Source organism: Mycteria americana, chromosome 2 (genome assembly GCF_035582795.1).
Source record: "Mycteria americana isolate JAX WOST 10 ecotype Jacksonville Zoo and Gardens chromosome 2, USCA_MyAme_1.0, whole genome shotgun sequence".
Classification (NCBI taxonomy): domain Eukaryota; kingdom Metazoa; phylum Chordata; class Aves; order Ciconiiformes; family Ciconiidae; genus Mycteria; species Mycteria americana.
In genome coordinates, this window is record NC_134366.1 from 28,181,883 (window position 1) to 28,199,854 (window position 17,972).

Sequence of the window (17,972 nt, forward strand, 5' to 3'; positions counted from 1 at the left end):
CTGCTAGAAATGTTTACATTAAAGAAAAGAGCAAACTTTCCAGTGTTAGTATACTTTAAAGAAATGGTGAAGAGCATTTATTTTAGCCTTTCATTGTCCACAGCTTTGCTGGAATCTCCTTTCTGTTCTTATGAAATGAAACACCCCCCCTCTGAAAGAGCGTGCTGTTGAGGATAGACCTTCTCCCCCAAACCTCTCATTTCCTATAGCAGTGGGTGTGTTCATGCCTGGGAAGAAATGGGAAGATCTGCAGTTCTTCTCTGCTCTGTTTGACAGCAATAGTGCAGATTTAAAGTCACATCCTCTCCCTTAACATCAATACTCACAGGTGGAGAATATCATTCTGCTGCAGAGCAGAGGAGAAGGCAAGGACAACTCTTTGGAGAAAGATGAAAACATCTCTTTCAGTCAGCCCTGAATACTAATCTCTGAAATATAATTTCCAAGGTCTGCCTACATCAATTTATGGTACTCCAGTTTTGCCATTTCTCCATGTTCTGACATGGATGTTGTCATTCAAGAGACAGAAGCCTGGGAATATGCAGAAGGTGCTATGATTTTTTTTTTTCTCAAGTGAACTGATCATCCACTGGACTTGAAAAATCATCAAAACCTTTTGGAAGTGTGACATGCCTCCGAAGCACTGTTCCCATCCTTCAGCTACAGAAGATATGCTCACAGCGTGCCCAGCCTGGCTCCAGCAGCAGGAGTAGGAAGAACAGAGGAACAGGAGGGCAAGGCCACAGAGGCAAAGCTCATGAAGTGGTCTGGACCAGCAAAAGGCTTCTGGGCATCTCCACAAATAACATAAATAATGAAAACTTAAAGAGTGTCCCCAGTCAGAGTTTGACAATGAAGCTTTCTTCATCACGCACTTATGTAAAACCTGAGGCAAAGTTGATTAGAAACAAGGGAGAGTTGTCCAGTGAGTTCAGAGGGTTTTATAACAGGCCCTAACTAAGAACAAACAAGTGCTTCTGTGTCAACACAAACTAGGTTTTATGCCTGAGCAAACAGCTTCCTACGGTCTGTGAAGCAACGACATACCTGTTAATATCCAGAGTGGTATAAACCATCCAATCCACCCCTGCACCAAGGTTGAATTCCTCCAGTAATACCCTTTGTAAGCAGGGGAGTGACTCTGGGACACCAATACCTTTTTCAATGCACGTTAGTCATCATGCTGCATGCCACAGCGATCGGAGGAAAGGACAAATATCCCTGCCAGGTATGCCACCCTGTTTCCCAGTTAATTTGTTAAAAATCAACCAGGAGTGTTATGGATAGTAAAGCTGCTAGAAAAGAGAAAGCCACAAGCATGAACACTCAGAAAAGAGATTTAAATGCATCTGATTTCTCAGTATGCCTCATGGTATTTAACAATCAGCATCAACTACAGTTAGCTCCTAATTTTCTGTAAAAGGCCTGCCCAGTTAGCAAGTTAAGTGGTGTTTGGGTGTCCCAGGAGGAGTAAACATGGCTCAGACAGAGCTCTCGGGTGCTTGCGCTGCTGCCTGTGGGGTACAGAGCCCTGAGTGATGAGCCTCACTCCGTCTCCTGCGGTCGTGTGGCACCGTGGCCAGCCCCAAACCCAGACAGACCTGCGATGCTGCGAAATGCAGCCAGTGGGGATGAGCTGCGCAGAGGCAGCTCCAGGCTGATACAGCTTGTGCCAGCAGCCAACAAGGTTCCTCTGCAATGATCCCACTGGCATTTGCTGCAGGACAAATATTGTCTGGGATTTTCCATTACCTGTCCACCCTGGCCAGCGATGACACAGCAGTGATGTTGTTTTGATCTCTGCATTTCCAGCCTCCCACAACCATCCAGAATTAGTAAGGGGACTTGAGTCATTTACCTAAACATAAACGTTCACTGATAATTGAGAAAGCCAAGAGCGTCCATACAAGGTATTTGCATGGGACTGGCAGGCGTGACAAAGGACCTGTGGAAGATCTCTGTTCTTTTGGGGTGACAGATGAGAGACAGGCAGAGTACTCCAGGGTTCCTCATATAGCATCACGTGTCTATTTTTAGGCAACTGAATTAGCTGGGAGTCAGCTCACAGCTGAAACCATCTAAATGCAGGTACCTACATGTGCCCCAGATGTCTAGGGCTCCATTGCAGTTAGTTGAACTCTGCCATTGAAGACAGGAGAGCTATTCAGCTGGCCAGATGTAGGTGTCTGCTTCAGGAGGAGCTGATTGATAGTTTTCTGGGGTCCTCTGGATATATTGACTCTGGTCACTAGAGAGGGAGCTCATATCCAACTCACCCATCGGCACATACATAGACATATACGTAGTGTCATGATAAGGTGTTGTACCTGGTGTGCTGAATCCCACGCCAAGGTTCTCGGTTTTCAGGCCCAGTCCCCTAAGGCGACATAGTACAGAAAGCCCAACCTATAAACAACAATGGAAACAATTATATTTTTTTTTACTTGCTTTTCTTACTTGCCTTCCAGACAGGGCATATCTGGATGAATCATATTAATGTGACTTAAAGTGTGGCTGTCCTAAACTAGAAACTCTCTGTCACCTTCCAGGAGGATGCTCTTCAGCCCCAAACGGTGGGAATAGCGGTCGCTCCTCTTGCTGTGTTTCCTGGCATTGCAGGTCTGTCTGGGTTTTCAGGACATGACTCCAGGAAGGCGGCGCGAGCCTCATTCCTCGAGGCTCTCCCCCTCACACAGCAGGAAATCAGGTAGATCCTTTCTTTCCTTGCCTCTTCCTGCTAGGAACTGCAAAGCAAGAGGGTGACACAGGAAAATCTGCACTAATTCTGTGTGGGCCATTTTGTTGCACTGTTTTGGTTTTCTTTCATAGCTGCAGCAGGAATATAGAAGAGAGCTGGTGAGGAGCAGCTCCTGATAGCCCATACACATTTTCCTACTTATATAAAGGATTATGTTATTAAGGGGCCTCAGAATATTCCGAAGACACAGGATTGTTTTCTAGCCTCTTGCTGTGCCATCCAGCATTCTAGATGGCAGGGAAGAATTCAGACTGCCCACAGGGATTTTCTGCCCTTTCCTCCCTATGAAGGAGTGAAGAGACATAGGGCCAACTGAGACTGCTCACCGGGGTGTCCCGCTTTCTCTTTGCTGACTGCAAGGAGGAGCAGCATCTGGCCAGGTACTGAGTCAGTCATTCTGTCTTGAACGTGCATGCCAGCACAGATCTGCAAAGCCACCTTAGGGACTGTAATACAGGATCGAGATACAGGCACTTAAAATTGTGTTGCCAGATTTTAGGGAACACAAACCCAAAGATGTTAACCCAGAAGTGTACCCCTTCCTCTTCACCATCCCCCCCCCCCCCAATTAGCTGAGCTGAGGGACCATAAACTGCCAAGTTCTACCTCCTGTTGGCCAGAACTACTCAAGAATTTAAGACCAGACAATTCTTCCTCTCAAGTCATCATCACTACTGTAAGGAGGGAAAAAAAAAACCAATCTATTTTTTTCCAGTCCCGTAGCGTTTCTTATCAAAGGCAGCAAAGCTTGTTTTGTAAAAATGCTATGGGAAGGGCATTATTGCACGCTAAGGGCAAAGTCTGGTGGATTTGAAAGCTTCGCTAAGTGATAGGGGAAAGATGATAATGAACAACCCCTTATCAAGGCTCCAGGGAGATTAATCTGGACGTGTGGCCAAGGCACCAGTAACAAAATCAGTGTATGCGTTTTAGCTAACGATCTGGAAGAGAAAACATAGGGTGCTTTGGCATGGTTTCTGTTGACATCAGGAACCTTGTAAGGTCATGATCGGGGGGCCAAAGTGGGAAGTGCAACATCTGCTTATCTCCTGTGAAACCAGAACGCCTTTTAGTCGAGTAATCTTGCTGATGTCGGTGAACCCCTGACGTGCTAGAAGCAAGCCAGTCCCGTACCTCCGGTGCTTTGCTGAATCAGGAGCTGGGTGCGTGGCCTCTGTCACTCACTGGGTTTGTGCGGGGGAAGGAAAAAAAAACCCAACCATTTCAACTTCTGGTGCCTTCTGGACTGCAGGAGTTTGGCTGGAACTGATGGGCTGTGAGCAGCATGCTGCGGGGAGACCGCGTTGCCTGCTGGGGCCACGTGCTCTACACGGGGCCACGCAGCAAGCCGGGTACGTCCTGCCGCATCTGCGGCATGCCCGGCTCCCACGTGCAGTGTGCATGTCTCCCGAGCCTGCCGTGGGTGAGGTATGGAATGCATGTATATGTATTCCTGAGGGGAAATGTGCTAGTCCTGTCTCTGGGGACTGCAAGACAGTAAAGGTGGATGGGGAAAAGAAAACACAATGGGTGTTTTTGCTGTTGGTTTTGTTTTGTTTTCTGTAGTAGCTTATTAAAGTCCCTGGCCCACTTTTAGTTCTGGGTTGTTTCTCCCAACACACCTGACATACTGATCCATGTCAGAGTGGTACATTTCTGTAATTGCAAAACACTTAAAAGTTTACACCACCTGATCTGCTTCCCTGGCATTACAGGTGAAAAAACATTGTTAAGAAGGGGAAACTCAGCACACAGGGCTGTCACTTGTAGATTTATTGCCAGACACCCAGGGTCTGGCTGTTTTTCACCTCTCATCTTTCAGGTAAAGTACCTACACAAATTTTTACAGTTACTCTATCTTCTTAAAATTAAGGGAGATGCAGGACATTCCCAGGCAAACACAAGTCTGCTAAAGCACCAGTTGGACAGGACTGTTTCATCATGGCACAGTCTGTTCTGATAACTACCGTTCTCTTACAAACCAGCTATGAAAAGCCGGTTGTCCCATTGCTTCAGAGCTGGAAGAGAGGCTTTTGTTTAGCCTGTGGAAAAAGTTATTTGTTAAAGACTTGATGATGGATGCCTTTTTTAATATAAAACTAAAACTGATGGTGAATATTCACATTCTTTACAGCTGAACAAAAAAATAGATATTTTAGAGGGTAGAATATGCACTGATGAAGGATTCTCAATTACCATCTCTGAAGATGAATGCTATCCTAATTAGAAAGAATAAGGTGATGTGATGCACTGATTTTAGGCACTATGTAAACTCTCAGCAGATGCAACATTAAGCATAAGCAGACCGTTGTTTCAGTGCTTCTCCCCTGCTACGTCTATTTGACACAGTATGAAAGTTGCTTTGCTTAACTCCATGTAGTAAGACTTAAAATAAAAAAGGTCCTTGCTTGCACTAGACTTCTTAGCAGAAAATAAAGATACTAGACAACCATTTAGAAGATTTTATTATAAAATTATTTCAACATCTACATCCAAGTAAAAGGCTTAAAACTACAACTCTACTTTCAGGAATAAAAATTCAGTAAATGCTGAAAAAGGTACTGTATTACCTAGGTAGATAGCCCTTAAGTAATTTTTAATACTACACAGATTCCACATGGGTTCCTTAAGTGCTATACACACCTCTGTCTGCATCGTGAATGTGTTCTGCAGCTTCTCTCTGCAAACAACATTACAGATGTGTTTACAGCACCCGTGTGCTTCAGCTGCTTTGAGACAAAAGTTACAGCTCCTACCTGGAGTAGCTGCAGCTATGTTACAGATGTACAGTATACCATGAGATCAGAACTCATGTTTAAGCATTACCGAGTGCAGACAGAGAGGTATAATTTGTGTTTACTTGACAACAATGACTACCCACATATGTTTTTGTGACCTTGTATTCAATACAAAAATCAACAAATATTCAAGTATATTATGGCAGTGAAGGCAGCTTTTTCACACCTGTATATTCTAGACAAAAATATTTAATTTTTATTATCCATTTCATTCACTGAGCTGAGCTCAGATACATGATCTGGTGACCTTTAGTGACTGCAGCTTATTCACTGGGATAAAAACAGCCTTGATGCGGTACTGAAGTCATTATGCTCAGTAGTTATCACCAATACTTCTAAATTTAGTTTTTAAAAGAAATTAAGTGTATCAGAATTCTATTTTATTTTTGATTGAGAAATCTGTCCCAACAGGACTTCTAGAACTCAAAGGTAGTTCCAGCTTGCTCTTGTTCCTGTTAAAAAAAATACTTGATATTCACAGTAGAGTATGGAGTGGCTTTCTGTCCAACAAATACAAATCTGTTTTAGAAAACTGTCATACAACTGAGCAGGATGCTTTAAATACTGTACTTGCAAAGGATCATATACACTTAAGATAATATGCTAATTAGTAAAAAAAAAAATTCAAGTTATATTATACAGCCCTGATGAACTTTGACTGGGCAGTTTGGCAATGTCCAATAGTTTAACTTCTATTCTGTCGTTAAGTTTACCTTGCTTACAAGGGGGAAAATGCACAGAGAAGATGGGAAAGGAAGAAGCTTATTGAGAATGGAATATTTTCCCAACAGCTCTCTCCCACTGGCACTGTTACTGTGACAATTCCCCATTATTTTGCTGTTCATAAAAGTTATTCTATAGTTTTCAGTGCTGTTCATATTTTGAAACTTCTCATTTCCTAAGCCCTTTCCATTGCAATGAACAGTTCTTAGAATAAAATTCTAGTTCCAACACCACTCTTCCTGAAAGCCTTTCAAACAGACCTTCAGTGCTCATCCCAGCTTTCAAGGTGTAGAATCCCCGTGTACCTCTTTGAGCTAGTGTGGTCCAATACAAATTTGACAAAGATGATAGGCAGATTTTAGTTTAGTGTACTGAGCCACTAATCTTCTAACACCATGACAAAAGGGATCCACAAGACCACATTTTAAACATGCTGTTGTTACCCACATCATGCTTACATAATACAGATCACCAAAACCTTCCTGTTCAACTTGCATGTCTGACTTCAGTTCCTGGAAAATCCTAACCTACTTACTTGACACATGCTTTCTGGAGCGCAGGGATGTAGGCTAGATGTTGCCTAACCTTACAGAAGCTATAACCAAGTAGCTTTCCATTTCTTTCCAGTAGCTTTCTGAAATGTCCCGATTTCCTTCTTAGTTACCTTATGCATAGGATCCTTACTTGGCTAGTTTTTCCATGAACAGCTTAACATAAAAAAACCTAGCAATGCAACTCAGAGCAAGGCATCACATAAGAATTATTACTGGAGTACAGGGTTTTTTTTGTTTGTTTGTTTTTTTTTTTTTAAAACGGGACTTTCTTATATATGGAAAACACTTTCTCCCTACCTCCCGGGACTCCCTCTCTCCCAGTCAGGCTGTATTTGAATGCTGTTTGTATCTTGCTACAAGACTGCCATGTTAAGTGGATCTTTTCCAAAAGTTAAATACAGCTTTAAAGTACAGGTGTTATCTATCTACCTGAGAAGTTCTGTAATAAGATGAACCGCTGATAACTATTCTAGGAGAAAAATATACACCAGCATAAGTGACATTTATCGATATTCAGAATTCAAGCATTAAACAGGACTCGAAAATTGCACACCTCTACCACATCAAGTCTTTGATCCTAAGAACAAAAATAGTTGATGTTCTTCTATACACATATCTTCTTTAAAAACATATGTGCTCCTATTTTCCTCATCCTGAAGTCCACAGCAAGATTTCACATTCAGTGCATACAGCCCAGGCTACAACATCCTTATCTTCTTTCTCTTCCACCAGTCCTGAAACTGAAGAATTTGCTTGTTTGGAGGTAGATGAATACTTCCAAACGCTAGTCTTTTTTGAGAAGCCAGCTTGATCCCCTCGGGTTCTTGGATACCAACTTCTCTTCAGAGCGCTGCACTCTGCTTTGCCACATTCTTTGGGCCTTTACTTGGGACACACCAGTCATCTGCCTCTGAGGTAGCTTGGTAATGCTTAGAAGCTGATTTGTTAAAAACGGGGAGTTTTTCTACTGATTCTGTTGATAGGGCCTAAAAAAAAAATTAAGAAGGAAAAAAGTTAGTTGGTTTCTACCTCGCAATAATGCCACTTTGCAAAAATTCCTGCAGTATGTTTCAAGCGTTAAGCCAGTGACACTACAAAACAAAGTTATTTACACAAATGTTTCTACAATAGATGCAGTCATTTATGTGCTTCAGTATCTATGTTTGCTTTGGATAATTTGGCAGGAAAAATGCAGTAACATCAAATTGTATTTATGCATTTTTATAGGCCTTAAGAGTTACTCTGTAACCTGTTTTCAATATAGTCCTGGAAGCTGCAGAAAAGAACTTTCATTTACAAAATTCCAGAGAAACTTTAAAATATGTTCCTTTCCTACTTCCATATTTTGCAGCTAAAAAAAATTCATATTCTATTGGGAAATTGTTAAATAGAAATGCAACATGTATATAGCTGAACCCTCTCTTCCTTTTGTACTGCTTCTCTGGTTGTGCTTCAGTGTGCTTGGAACTATGGTTTTGGTTTACTAGAAGAAATTAAAAGCAAGTTTTTCCCATGAGTAAGCACAAAAAGTAGAAAAGAATACGTAGTCTTTTTTTCCAGATTACTTATAAAAACAGCAGTGCATTTTACACGCCAGGTATTCAAGATTACTGATATCCGAATCCCATATATGGGCTATATGGCAGATGTTGAATAGGACCAGGTACTAGACTCTTTAAGGATTAGTTTATACAGTCTTTCTGGTTGTCGGGAGTAAAGAAACAACACTAAAGAAACCAGATCTGTTGCTCACACCTTTCTGTTTCTGTTACTTCACTTTCTCCCAGTACTTTATATTCCATGAACCAGTAGATAATAAATCTTAATACATTCTAAAAACTAATGGGGCTCTCACTAGTATTCAAGTAGACTAGTTAAAGCCAAGTGACCTTTTTAATTCTAGATACCAGTTACAAATCTTACTGGCATTTCTTAACAAAAAATGAGAGCTTTTCTACTCATGAGCAGAGAATTCATTTACCTTAAAATTATACCAAGTAGTTACCTCACTGCATTAGTGGTAGTTACCAACACTACCTTTTATTTAACCAAACCAAAATACATACCTTCAAGTAGATAATAGCATCTGTTCCATAACCACATATGGAGTAAAGATTTAGATCTCCTTGAAAGTATTTGGCATACAAACGAGAAATTGGCAAGCCATACCCAAAGCCAGCCTAAAAATAAAGTGCAAGACAAAATTAATTTATTTTTTTACTACCTCTTATGACTTAAAATTACATAGCTGGAAAGTGTTCAGAGATTTTAAACTGTTAGGAAGTCCTTTGCACTTACTCATCTCTTAAAAGAAACAGAAATCTCTAATCACTTTCATACAGAATATTGAAACTGATCATTAAAAAAACAAAACCACAAGAAAGAGAAAACAAATCTCCATGGAAGAGGGAAGGTTTATACACGCGTCTTACTTTTACACATTACATTTCTGTATTTTCCCTGCCTTGTTTTTGCTAGTACAGCTTAATCAGTAAAAGGAGTTTGCCACTGGTAGATAAACAATAGTCTAAGCCTATTCCAGTTGTGCTTGCCTCCATAAAGACACCATAATTTATAAGTTTGAGGACTAAGGGGGAGTGAAGACCAAGTAAATTACTGTCATTGGAGTATAAGAAAAATAACAGGGTTAGATTCAGGTTGGAATGTTCTTCTTATTTATACCTTTAAAAAAATATTTCTGTCCACTAAGCTAGATATTAAAAACCTGCTTCAGAAAGTGTTAATTTATATTTATGAGGCTTAATCTTTGCATACCCCACAAAGCAGTAGGGTGGACAGAGTGTTTCATAATTTATTAACCTACCAATCTGTCCAACACGTATACCAAGCTTATTAGTAATATGAGTATTGAAAATATCTTACAAGAGGGGTATTTCGACCACCATCCATACTTGGCCTTGGTGCTGTGGAATACATGTAGCTAAACAGCTGCTCAATTTTCCTTACTGGAACACCACCTCCTCTGTCTGAGATCTGATTTAAGAGAGAATAAAGTTACTACAATAATGTACTAAGAGTGGTATTTAAAATGCTGTTATTTGAATGATCCCTTCCAACAGTAATACATGCAAACATCTGTTTTGCAGCATATTATTTTTCAGTTAAATAATTGTGCTAAATGGAGGCTATCAACAAAAGGCTCATGCATAGTATCTTTGATCTGTTGCCAGGGGCTGCAAGTTCTTCTAATAGAATTTGCTACAGTGCATGCAATCATCAAGATTACATTAAGTCCATATTGTAGTAGGCCAACAAAATACCTTAATTGCCAGGTCTTCTTGTCCTAGAACAACTGTCACTTCAATTGGAGAAAGGGAAGGACTGTTTTCCTGGAATTCAACGGTTGCCCTCATCGAATTCTATGGAAATGAAGGTTACCATTATCAGAAAGCGTTGGATCTATGCACTTAAAATCATACCCCTGTTATGCGGAGGTTGACCACAGTTACTATCCATTCCTATCAGTGCCTAGCTTCCAAGGAACACACTTAGCAATTCAGTGTACAGGAGCAGAGGAGGTCTCACACTAAAAGTGACGAAGCATAGCCAAGACTCTTCTATGCTTGAAAGACTACACTGTTCTTGCCCAACATATAACTCAGCCAATGTAAATTAAATAACCTAACTCCCTGAAGAGTCACCAGGTTTCTGGAGAAGAGCAGAGTTCAGCAGTTGCTAAAGGCTGCCAGAATTCTGCACCCATGTTGGCAGCACGTTAGTTCAGCTCCATTCACTACTTCAAGATGTATCACCCACTCCACAGAAAATGCACCAGGGCAAGCCTGCATTACAAACGTAATCCCTAAAAGCAGAAGGTTAGCGATGGTCACAACCCCACGTCCCACTTTTACTCTCTCTCTCCCTTACCCTGTCCCATTTACCACCACGCAAAAGTGTCCAAATACTCTGCTACAAACTGCAATCATTGCTTTGGCAGTTGGGAAAGGAATTTCCCCAAAAAAAGAACATTTTAGAAATCTCACTGTCCTATGCAAAACTTCACTTCATTCAGATCTAGCTAGAGATTTTAAATATTGATGCTCCAGCTCAGACTACTAAGGGAAGAAACAGCTTATACTGACATACCTTAATGAGCTCAAAAAGCATGTGAAAAAGATGAGATGGAACATATACGATGTTAATTGGCTCTCCTGGAAGTTTTCCTAGAGGAAGGGAAAAAGACAAGCAAGATTTGAAAGGGTGATGGAATTTTTCTGTATTGTATCCAAATTTTACAATAAACAAGTTGTATGCCAGAACAAACAGGAAAATAAAGCAAGTCTCAGTTTTGGTGTTTTTCCCCCCAAATGAGCAAACAACTTTATGCACTCATAACAGTGTTTAGATTGTAATTACCACTTGCTTAATAACAGTTTATTTTCAAATAAACAGAAAAAAAAAATCAAGTATTAATTCTATTTCATAAGTAAAGGATTTTAGAGGTTAAGCAGATTTCCTGAGATCAGACACATGGAGGCTGCTTGGACCAGAACCAGTGTTTCTCAGTCAGCCCCACTCCTTACCCCAGATACAGAGCTCCTCTCTAGCAATTTATCATGTTACTTTAAGTACAGGTTAGTCTGTCTTCTCTCAAATTCATAAATATTACCTCAGGAAATCTAGTGTTCAAGATACAATGACATTTGAGTTCTAACACAGGAGATTAAATGAGGTGCTTATAGCAGAAAGTGAAGAGGAACTAGCCCAAGACAGACCAACTGGTATGTACCATTATGGCTATAGAAATGGGAGCCTTTTGATTCAGTAAAAGCAGCGGTTTGGCTACCGATCAGCAGACAGACATAAAAGCTCTCATCTTACCATTCACTTGAGTAAGTTTCAGTTCTGGAGATGTTAAGTAATACTGGTCACACAACATCTTGGAACTTAAAAAGGCATCTGAAATATTTATTTAAATAAAATATGTTAAATGTAATGTCAAACACTGTAGAAATTCATTCTAACGCATAGCAAAACATGATTTTTAACTGCATTAGCTGCTAAGGCATTACAGACTAAGCCTGTGTTTCAAAGGAATGATAACATTGCATCCACTGTGTGCATTAAAAACTGAGAATAAATAGGCAATTACAGCAGCATGGGTAAATCTTCAGTACAATTTGATAATTCTGTAAAAACAGATGCATCTGTTATCTACCAGTAGGTAAGGCTGGTCTCAACACCACAGACAACTTTAATTCCTACCTCATCTGTCACTTGCTAGGCCTTACTCCAACACATTTTTTTACTGCTACTTTGTATTTTAAATTCTGTCCTATAAAAGCTGATGTTTTGACAGACTGTTTTTGGCTGTTTCAATAAAAAACAGTCAGCATCCTATACAACACATGTTGGTTACCCAAATTGCTTGCAATCAGGTATAAATACTGATCGTGAAGAGAAATGTTAAGCATCTGAGAATACGTACCATTCACTACTTCAACAACATCACAGCAAGGATCAATACTTCCAATGTGCCTTGGGTGCCCTGAGCTGGATTTATCATCAAAAAGAAGGGCTGTTTGAGATGAAAAAAATACTGTATTTAATCCCAAATACTATATTATAAAAAAGCCTTAAATTTAGACTAATACAGTGTGATCACAGTGTATAATCACATAAAATACTGAGTGTTGTTTATGCCTTTTGCAAGTTAAAAATGCTATCTACTGCCAGCAAACTACGTTGGCTTTTCTGTAGTTCAACATCTAAAGGCTTTTCAGATGTAATTAGATTCCTACATACACCACACAAGACTTACTACAATTAGTCTGTAGTCTAGAAAACAAGTTTTCCCCATTACTTCTGTTAAGTCATACATTCAGTTTCTAACTTCTCAGTGTCACACAAAATCATCTGAGGCAGGTCTCCAACAGTTTTAAGAAATGTTTACATTAACATGTTCCTCATTAGGTTGAGTTTTTCCTCCGGTAAAAATTTCTACTTACTGTGTTGGTTCATTAGCATCCGGGTGGAAATACGGCTCATGTAAAAACGATCCAAAAAATACTGAATGTTTTGATTGGTGACAGGATCTACTTTGAAAGTGTCTTTGTATTCAATTACTCCTTCTGCCATTGTAGGAACCACATCATGATGTCTGTCTCGGACTCTAATTAATGTATCTATAAAGCTAGGTCAAAAAGAGATCTTTTTAGAACTTTATTCTAAGACTACATGGAGGCAAGCTTAGATAATGTCATTATCTAATCCAGCAGCAGCACAGGTAAGTGCATAGCAACCTTAATATTAAAATACAGTCTATTTTTTCATTCTTTTAAAAGTAATTTCTCACTGACCTAAACCAGAAGAGTTTGATATTTTTAATACAAAAGGTGTAATCATTAGCCATGTCAAATTCACTGCCTGTTTACTCATTCATAATAGTTTCAGCAGAGGAGAATGTGAGGAAGGGAAAAAGACCCCTAGCTGACATCTTGGAAAGAAGCAGGGATGTGACATCACGATAATTTTTGTTGATATTTCTCTGTCGTGACAGTTCAAGGGGCAGTATGCCCTTGAAACCAAGCTGCAACGGGTCATATTTATTTGCAATATTGCTAAACATGATCAGAGATTTAAACCAGCTTGCTCTATGCACAACACTTCATGCTAGATTATCAAATTCAGCTCATGACAGCTGTCATTCTAAATTGACTATATTGTGAAAAGTGGAATGTGAGATCAAAAGTTCAAAGAAACAAATGAAAAGCTTACTCGGATAAGACTTTTTGGTCATCTGGGCTTTTCTGATGGAACTCAACCAGCTCCATTAGGCTTTGGATGTACCTATTGAAAAAAAAAAACCCACAAGAAATGTATGCTATTCATTTGATTCTTATTAGTCTAGGAACAAGAAAAATACTTTGTCTTGTCCAAGTCATTACTCTTAACAAGTCAGCTAGAAGTTTGAAGTATCTTTGAGTATCAAAGTTTCATCCAAGTATGGAATCACAGATGGACATTTCTTGACTGCCTGAACCCTAGAAGTTTTAAAAGTGTTTTCTTGTGCCTGCCAGCCAGAAAGGAATCTAAACCCTCACTTTAGGTACGTAGGATCCCTTTACAATTCTTGAGAAGGGAGGTGTTTCAAAAGAAGATCCAAATGGCAACATTGATCAGGAAGTCATCTAAGCAAAATTCTTCCAAATCTGATCAGCTTTGGCACAAGCTAAGTACTTGAGCCTCTTGTGCTAACATCTGACAGCCTTGACGCATATTGCAAAGGCACAACTGTTTGCTAGATTAAGAACAGTTTCTGGATCTCACTTTAATACTTTTGCCCTTTATGTCAGCTATCCTTGCAAATGCTGCAACTGTGCCAGTAAAGCGAGGTTAAATCAGATTCAACCACTGTGTCAACCACAGAGATTACGTCAACTGAATGCCAAACATTCGCTGCACAGGCCAAGGCAATATGCTATTCAACGGAAGCTCTGTTAGTAATTCCATCAGTGAGAGATCCAAACAAGTATATAGCCTGCTTTCCCATTTTTGTGTAGCTCTGAGGGTCTGGAATGCTACGTGAAAACAGAACATGTTTTCTTCTCTCCCTTCTTAAAGAGTAAGAAGTGAGATTTGCTCTACCAACTATTTCAAACTGTTAGTTAAAAAAAACCCAACAAACTATTTAAAAATAACAATATAACCATGTTGGTTTTCAATGTAATTTTAGTATGCTAGAAAAGGACAGTGTAAAACAGCTTGCAGTTCAGCTCTGATGAAGGACCTGCATTTCTAGTGTATTTTGTTATTGTCTTCTACTATTCGAAAAAGTCTGTGACAACCAAGTTGTCAAAGCTATGTTATTTTATAGGCTGAATTCAAGTAGTTCTTACTTACCAGCTTTTCACTAATTGTACTGATGGAGTACCTAGTAATTTATCAGGAAGAAGATCAATTTCTCTCAGTATGTTTGCAAACCTCACAGGAAGTTCTTGTCGCAAAAATGCAAAAGAAGTTCTCTCACATCCATTAGTTGAGCCTATGAATAAATCCAAAACAAAAATCTTGTTTAAGAAGTTTCAAGATACAAATACAAATTGCTGCCTTGCCACAGACTTCTGTACTATATTCCTTTGCAATCATCATGCTATTACTGGCCAATTCTCCTAAGTGTACGTATATGTTTGTGCTGAATGTTGTTTACATGACAGCAAGACACAGCATGTTCCTGGGAGGAACACTTGTACATTTCCCTTTTAGACACGGGATTTATTTGTAATCCTCTGGAAGAAGCACTCCAGCCTTTGTATACACGGGCTTCTTCAGGGTGACATCTGAAAATGTCATGTGAGCACAGCCTTCACAGCTGCCAAGGCGGTAATCGGATCTGGGTACAGTTTGTTCACTCCATCAGGACAAGACTAATGACTCCTCCCCGATAACGTGTACCGCAGAACACGAAAACACCCATTAGCTGATTTAACTCTTAGGGCCCCGCCCATCCCATTACCACCACCGAAATAGAGCTGTAGCCTATCTTCAGCTTTGATCGAGGCGGTCACAGGTTACCATCGCCTGGCAACCGGCCGGCGGGTGTCTCAAGCCGGGGCTGGTCGCCCAAGGCGACCTCCCCGCCACCGCTGCCACCCCGGGGCCAGCAGGTCTCCGAGCGGGTCTCGGCCCCGCCGCTTGAGGGGGCCGCCCCGCTCCCTCCGCCTTGGCGCTGGGCAGTCAGGCCGGGGGGCGGCGGCGCCTCCAGCGCGGGCAGAGCCCGGACCCCTCCCGGCGGGGGATCGCCGCCTCCTCCGGCCCGAGCAGCGCCGCTCCCGCCCCTTCCCGCCGTAGCCCCCGGGCTCGCCCCTCAGCCGGGAAACAAGCCTCCGAGCGACAGGCTGGCAGCCGCCCTCTGCCGACCGGACCTCCCCGCCCCTGCTCGTCCCGCCTCTCACCGAAGTCCAGCAACTGCTTGATGGAGAGCGGGGAGGGAGAGAAGCGTGAGAACTGCTCCACTTCCCGCGGCAACCGGCTGCGGGTGCTGCTGCTGCCGCCGCTGGCCCCTGCCAGGGGGGCGGCGGTGCGCAGGGCGATCCGGGCGGCCTTCATCGCTCCCGGGGCGTCGGTCGGTCGGCCAGTGGGTGGGTGGCAGGTGAGCCGGTCAGTCAGTGGGTGGGTGGGTGGCAAGTGAGCCTGTCGGCCAGTGGGTGGGTGGGTGGCAGGTGAGCCGGTCGGTCAGTGAGCGGGTGGGTGGCAGGTGAGCCTGTCGGCGGGTATCCGTTGGGCAGGCCGGTAGGTGCCAGCAGGACTCGCGCTGTCCCCTCGCCTGTGGCGGGTGGCTTCACGTGCCGCCTCTATTTACAGTCCCCGGGGGGCGGGGCTCCGGCAGGCCGCGCCTCGCCGCCCTAACGGCACCTTCCCCGCGCGGGCGGCTCGTGACAGCCGTTGGCGGGGCTCCCCTTCCACCCCCCCGCCGTCCTCCGTCCCCCGTCCCCGCGGGGAAGCGCCAGGGGCGCCGAGCTGGCCCGGGAGGCGGCGGGGGAGCCTCGGGACCGGGCGGGGGGGGCGCTGGCCCTGCACCGCCTCCGGTGACCTTGTTTACTGGGCCGGGGCCGGGCAACGTGAGCGGCGGGGCGGCCTCGCCAAGAGCCAAGGGCGCCGCGCTCCTCCCGCTCCTCACTGGCTGCTCGGGGGGGTCCGGCCTTCTAGAGACAGCCAATGGCCCCGGCGGGGTCCCCCGGGCTGTGGGGCGCGGGCCTGGGCCGCCCCGCCCGGCCCGGCCACCTGCCCAGGGCGGTGGTGGCTGGCAGCTGTGGCGGCAGCTGTATTGCCAGCCCTGAGGGGTACGCTGATGTCTAGTGGATTAACCAAAGGGGAGACTCTGTCTTTGCTCTAAGTGCAGGGGATGCTAGCGGTGGAATTACTGAAAGTCCAGGGTCGGCGCAGAGAATACGTGGAGGTGCAGAGGGAGCAAAATCAGGTCCTAGCCACAGGGTTCTGGGTGCTTGACATGTAGGTCATCACTGTGACCTGGATTAATAGTGACCAAATATCTGAAGACAGCTGCTTTGGTGACGCACTAGTCCCAAATCGCCATGTGACCCTTATTTACTGTCTCTACAGCTGACCCACGAGGTGGCTGACGGAACACCTCTCTCACAGTCAGCTCGTCTTCCAGGGTCAGGGATGAGCTGGGAAAAGCCTGCGCACCTTTCCTCTCTACTGGAGAGGGAACTTTGATCTCCAGTGCTGCTTGGCTTTTTCCCAAAACGCCAAGTCCGCTTCACTAAGGGCAGGGTTTGCATAATGCATTGAGGAATGGAGTTAATGTCAGCAAAGGACTTCCTGACATCCTAAATCTTGGTCAGTAACAGCAGGACCATGTAGCAATAAAACAATGGTACAAAAGATTATAGCCTTAACACTTACATATAACTCCTCAATCCAATTTTTATATGCATGTGTTTCTACACACACACAAATATGTATACTTTTTTTCATGGGAAGAAAGATATATTCCTAAAAAGAAAATGTTTTAATGCTTAATAGGCAGAGGAGAATACTTTAGCTTGTCATTAGATTTTTTTTTTAACTTTATCTCATTTTTGTCTTCCTAGTCATTATATCTGTTACATTATATCTGCTTACTGTTCCACAGCACTTTCTGTTCTATTATTTTATTGCTCCCTGTTTTATTATTTTATTGGGAGAGTTACTCTGTTATTGTTCCATCAGATATATTAGGTTTTACCACAGTGATTGAATGTTGGCATATGAAATGTAAAATGAAGCAAAATGAAGACATCTAATAATAACAAATGTAACCATCTTGATTTTTCCTGCGCTTGCCAGAAGTTGAAAATTTGTGAATAGATGTTGGGGTTTGCTTTTGACTGTTTTAACTTTGTTTGCCTGCAAGTTGCAGATGACTCATGGAGGTTAAAATATCCCACAATTTTTTTTAAATTATGGAGCATGTGTATGATAGTTTTGTTTTGTTTCATGTTCTTCCTGAAGCTACTAATCAATGGGAAGCAAGAATCTCAAGATTAACACTTTGCAATAAAACCTGAGTCAAGAAAGTCCTCCACACTAGGCAGTTGTTTTAGTTTATAAGGTCACTGTTTCTGTTCCTGTTGAGATACTTCATTTTTATTCTGCTGGTGTGTTGACCCTGCT

The 17,972-nt window shown here is 42.5% G+C and overlaps 2 protein-coding genes across 3 annotated transcripts in view; both read right to left on the reverse strand.

Annotated features, from left to right (window-relative positions):
- LOC142405439 (serum paraoxonase/arylesterase 2) overlaps window positions 1-17,972 on the reverse strand; it is a 281,937-nt gene that overhangs the window by 61,341 nt on the left and 202,624 nt on the right. The window lies entirely within an intron of this gene.
- Window positions 5,207-15,917, reverse strand: PDK4 (pyruvate dehydrogenase kinase 4). Its single transcript, XM_075492850.1, has 11 exons — window positions 15,749-15,917; window positions 14,697-14,838; window positions 13,572-13,643; window positions 12,803-12,987; window positions 12,283-12,372; window positions 11,676-11,753; window positions 10,941-11,017; window positions 10,115-10,213; window positions 9,717-9,827; window positions 8,900-9,013; window positions 5,207-7,819 (listed from the first exon to the last, which is right to left on the reverse strand). Exons 1-11 carry the CDS (start codon window positions 15,900-15,902, stop codon window positions 7,676-7,678), a joined length of 1,266 nt encoding a protein of 421 aa, XP_075348965.1. The 5' UTR covers window positions 15,903-15,917; the 3' UTR covers window positions 5,207-7,675.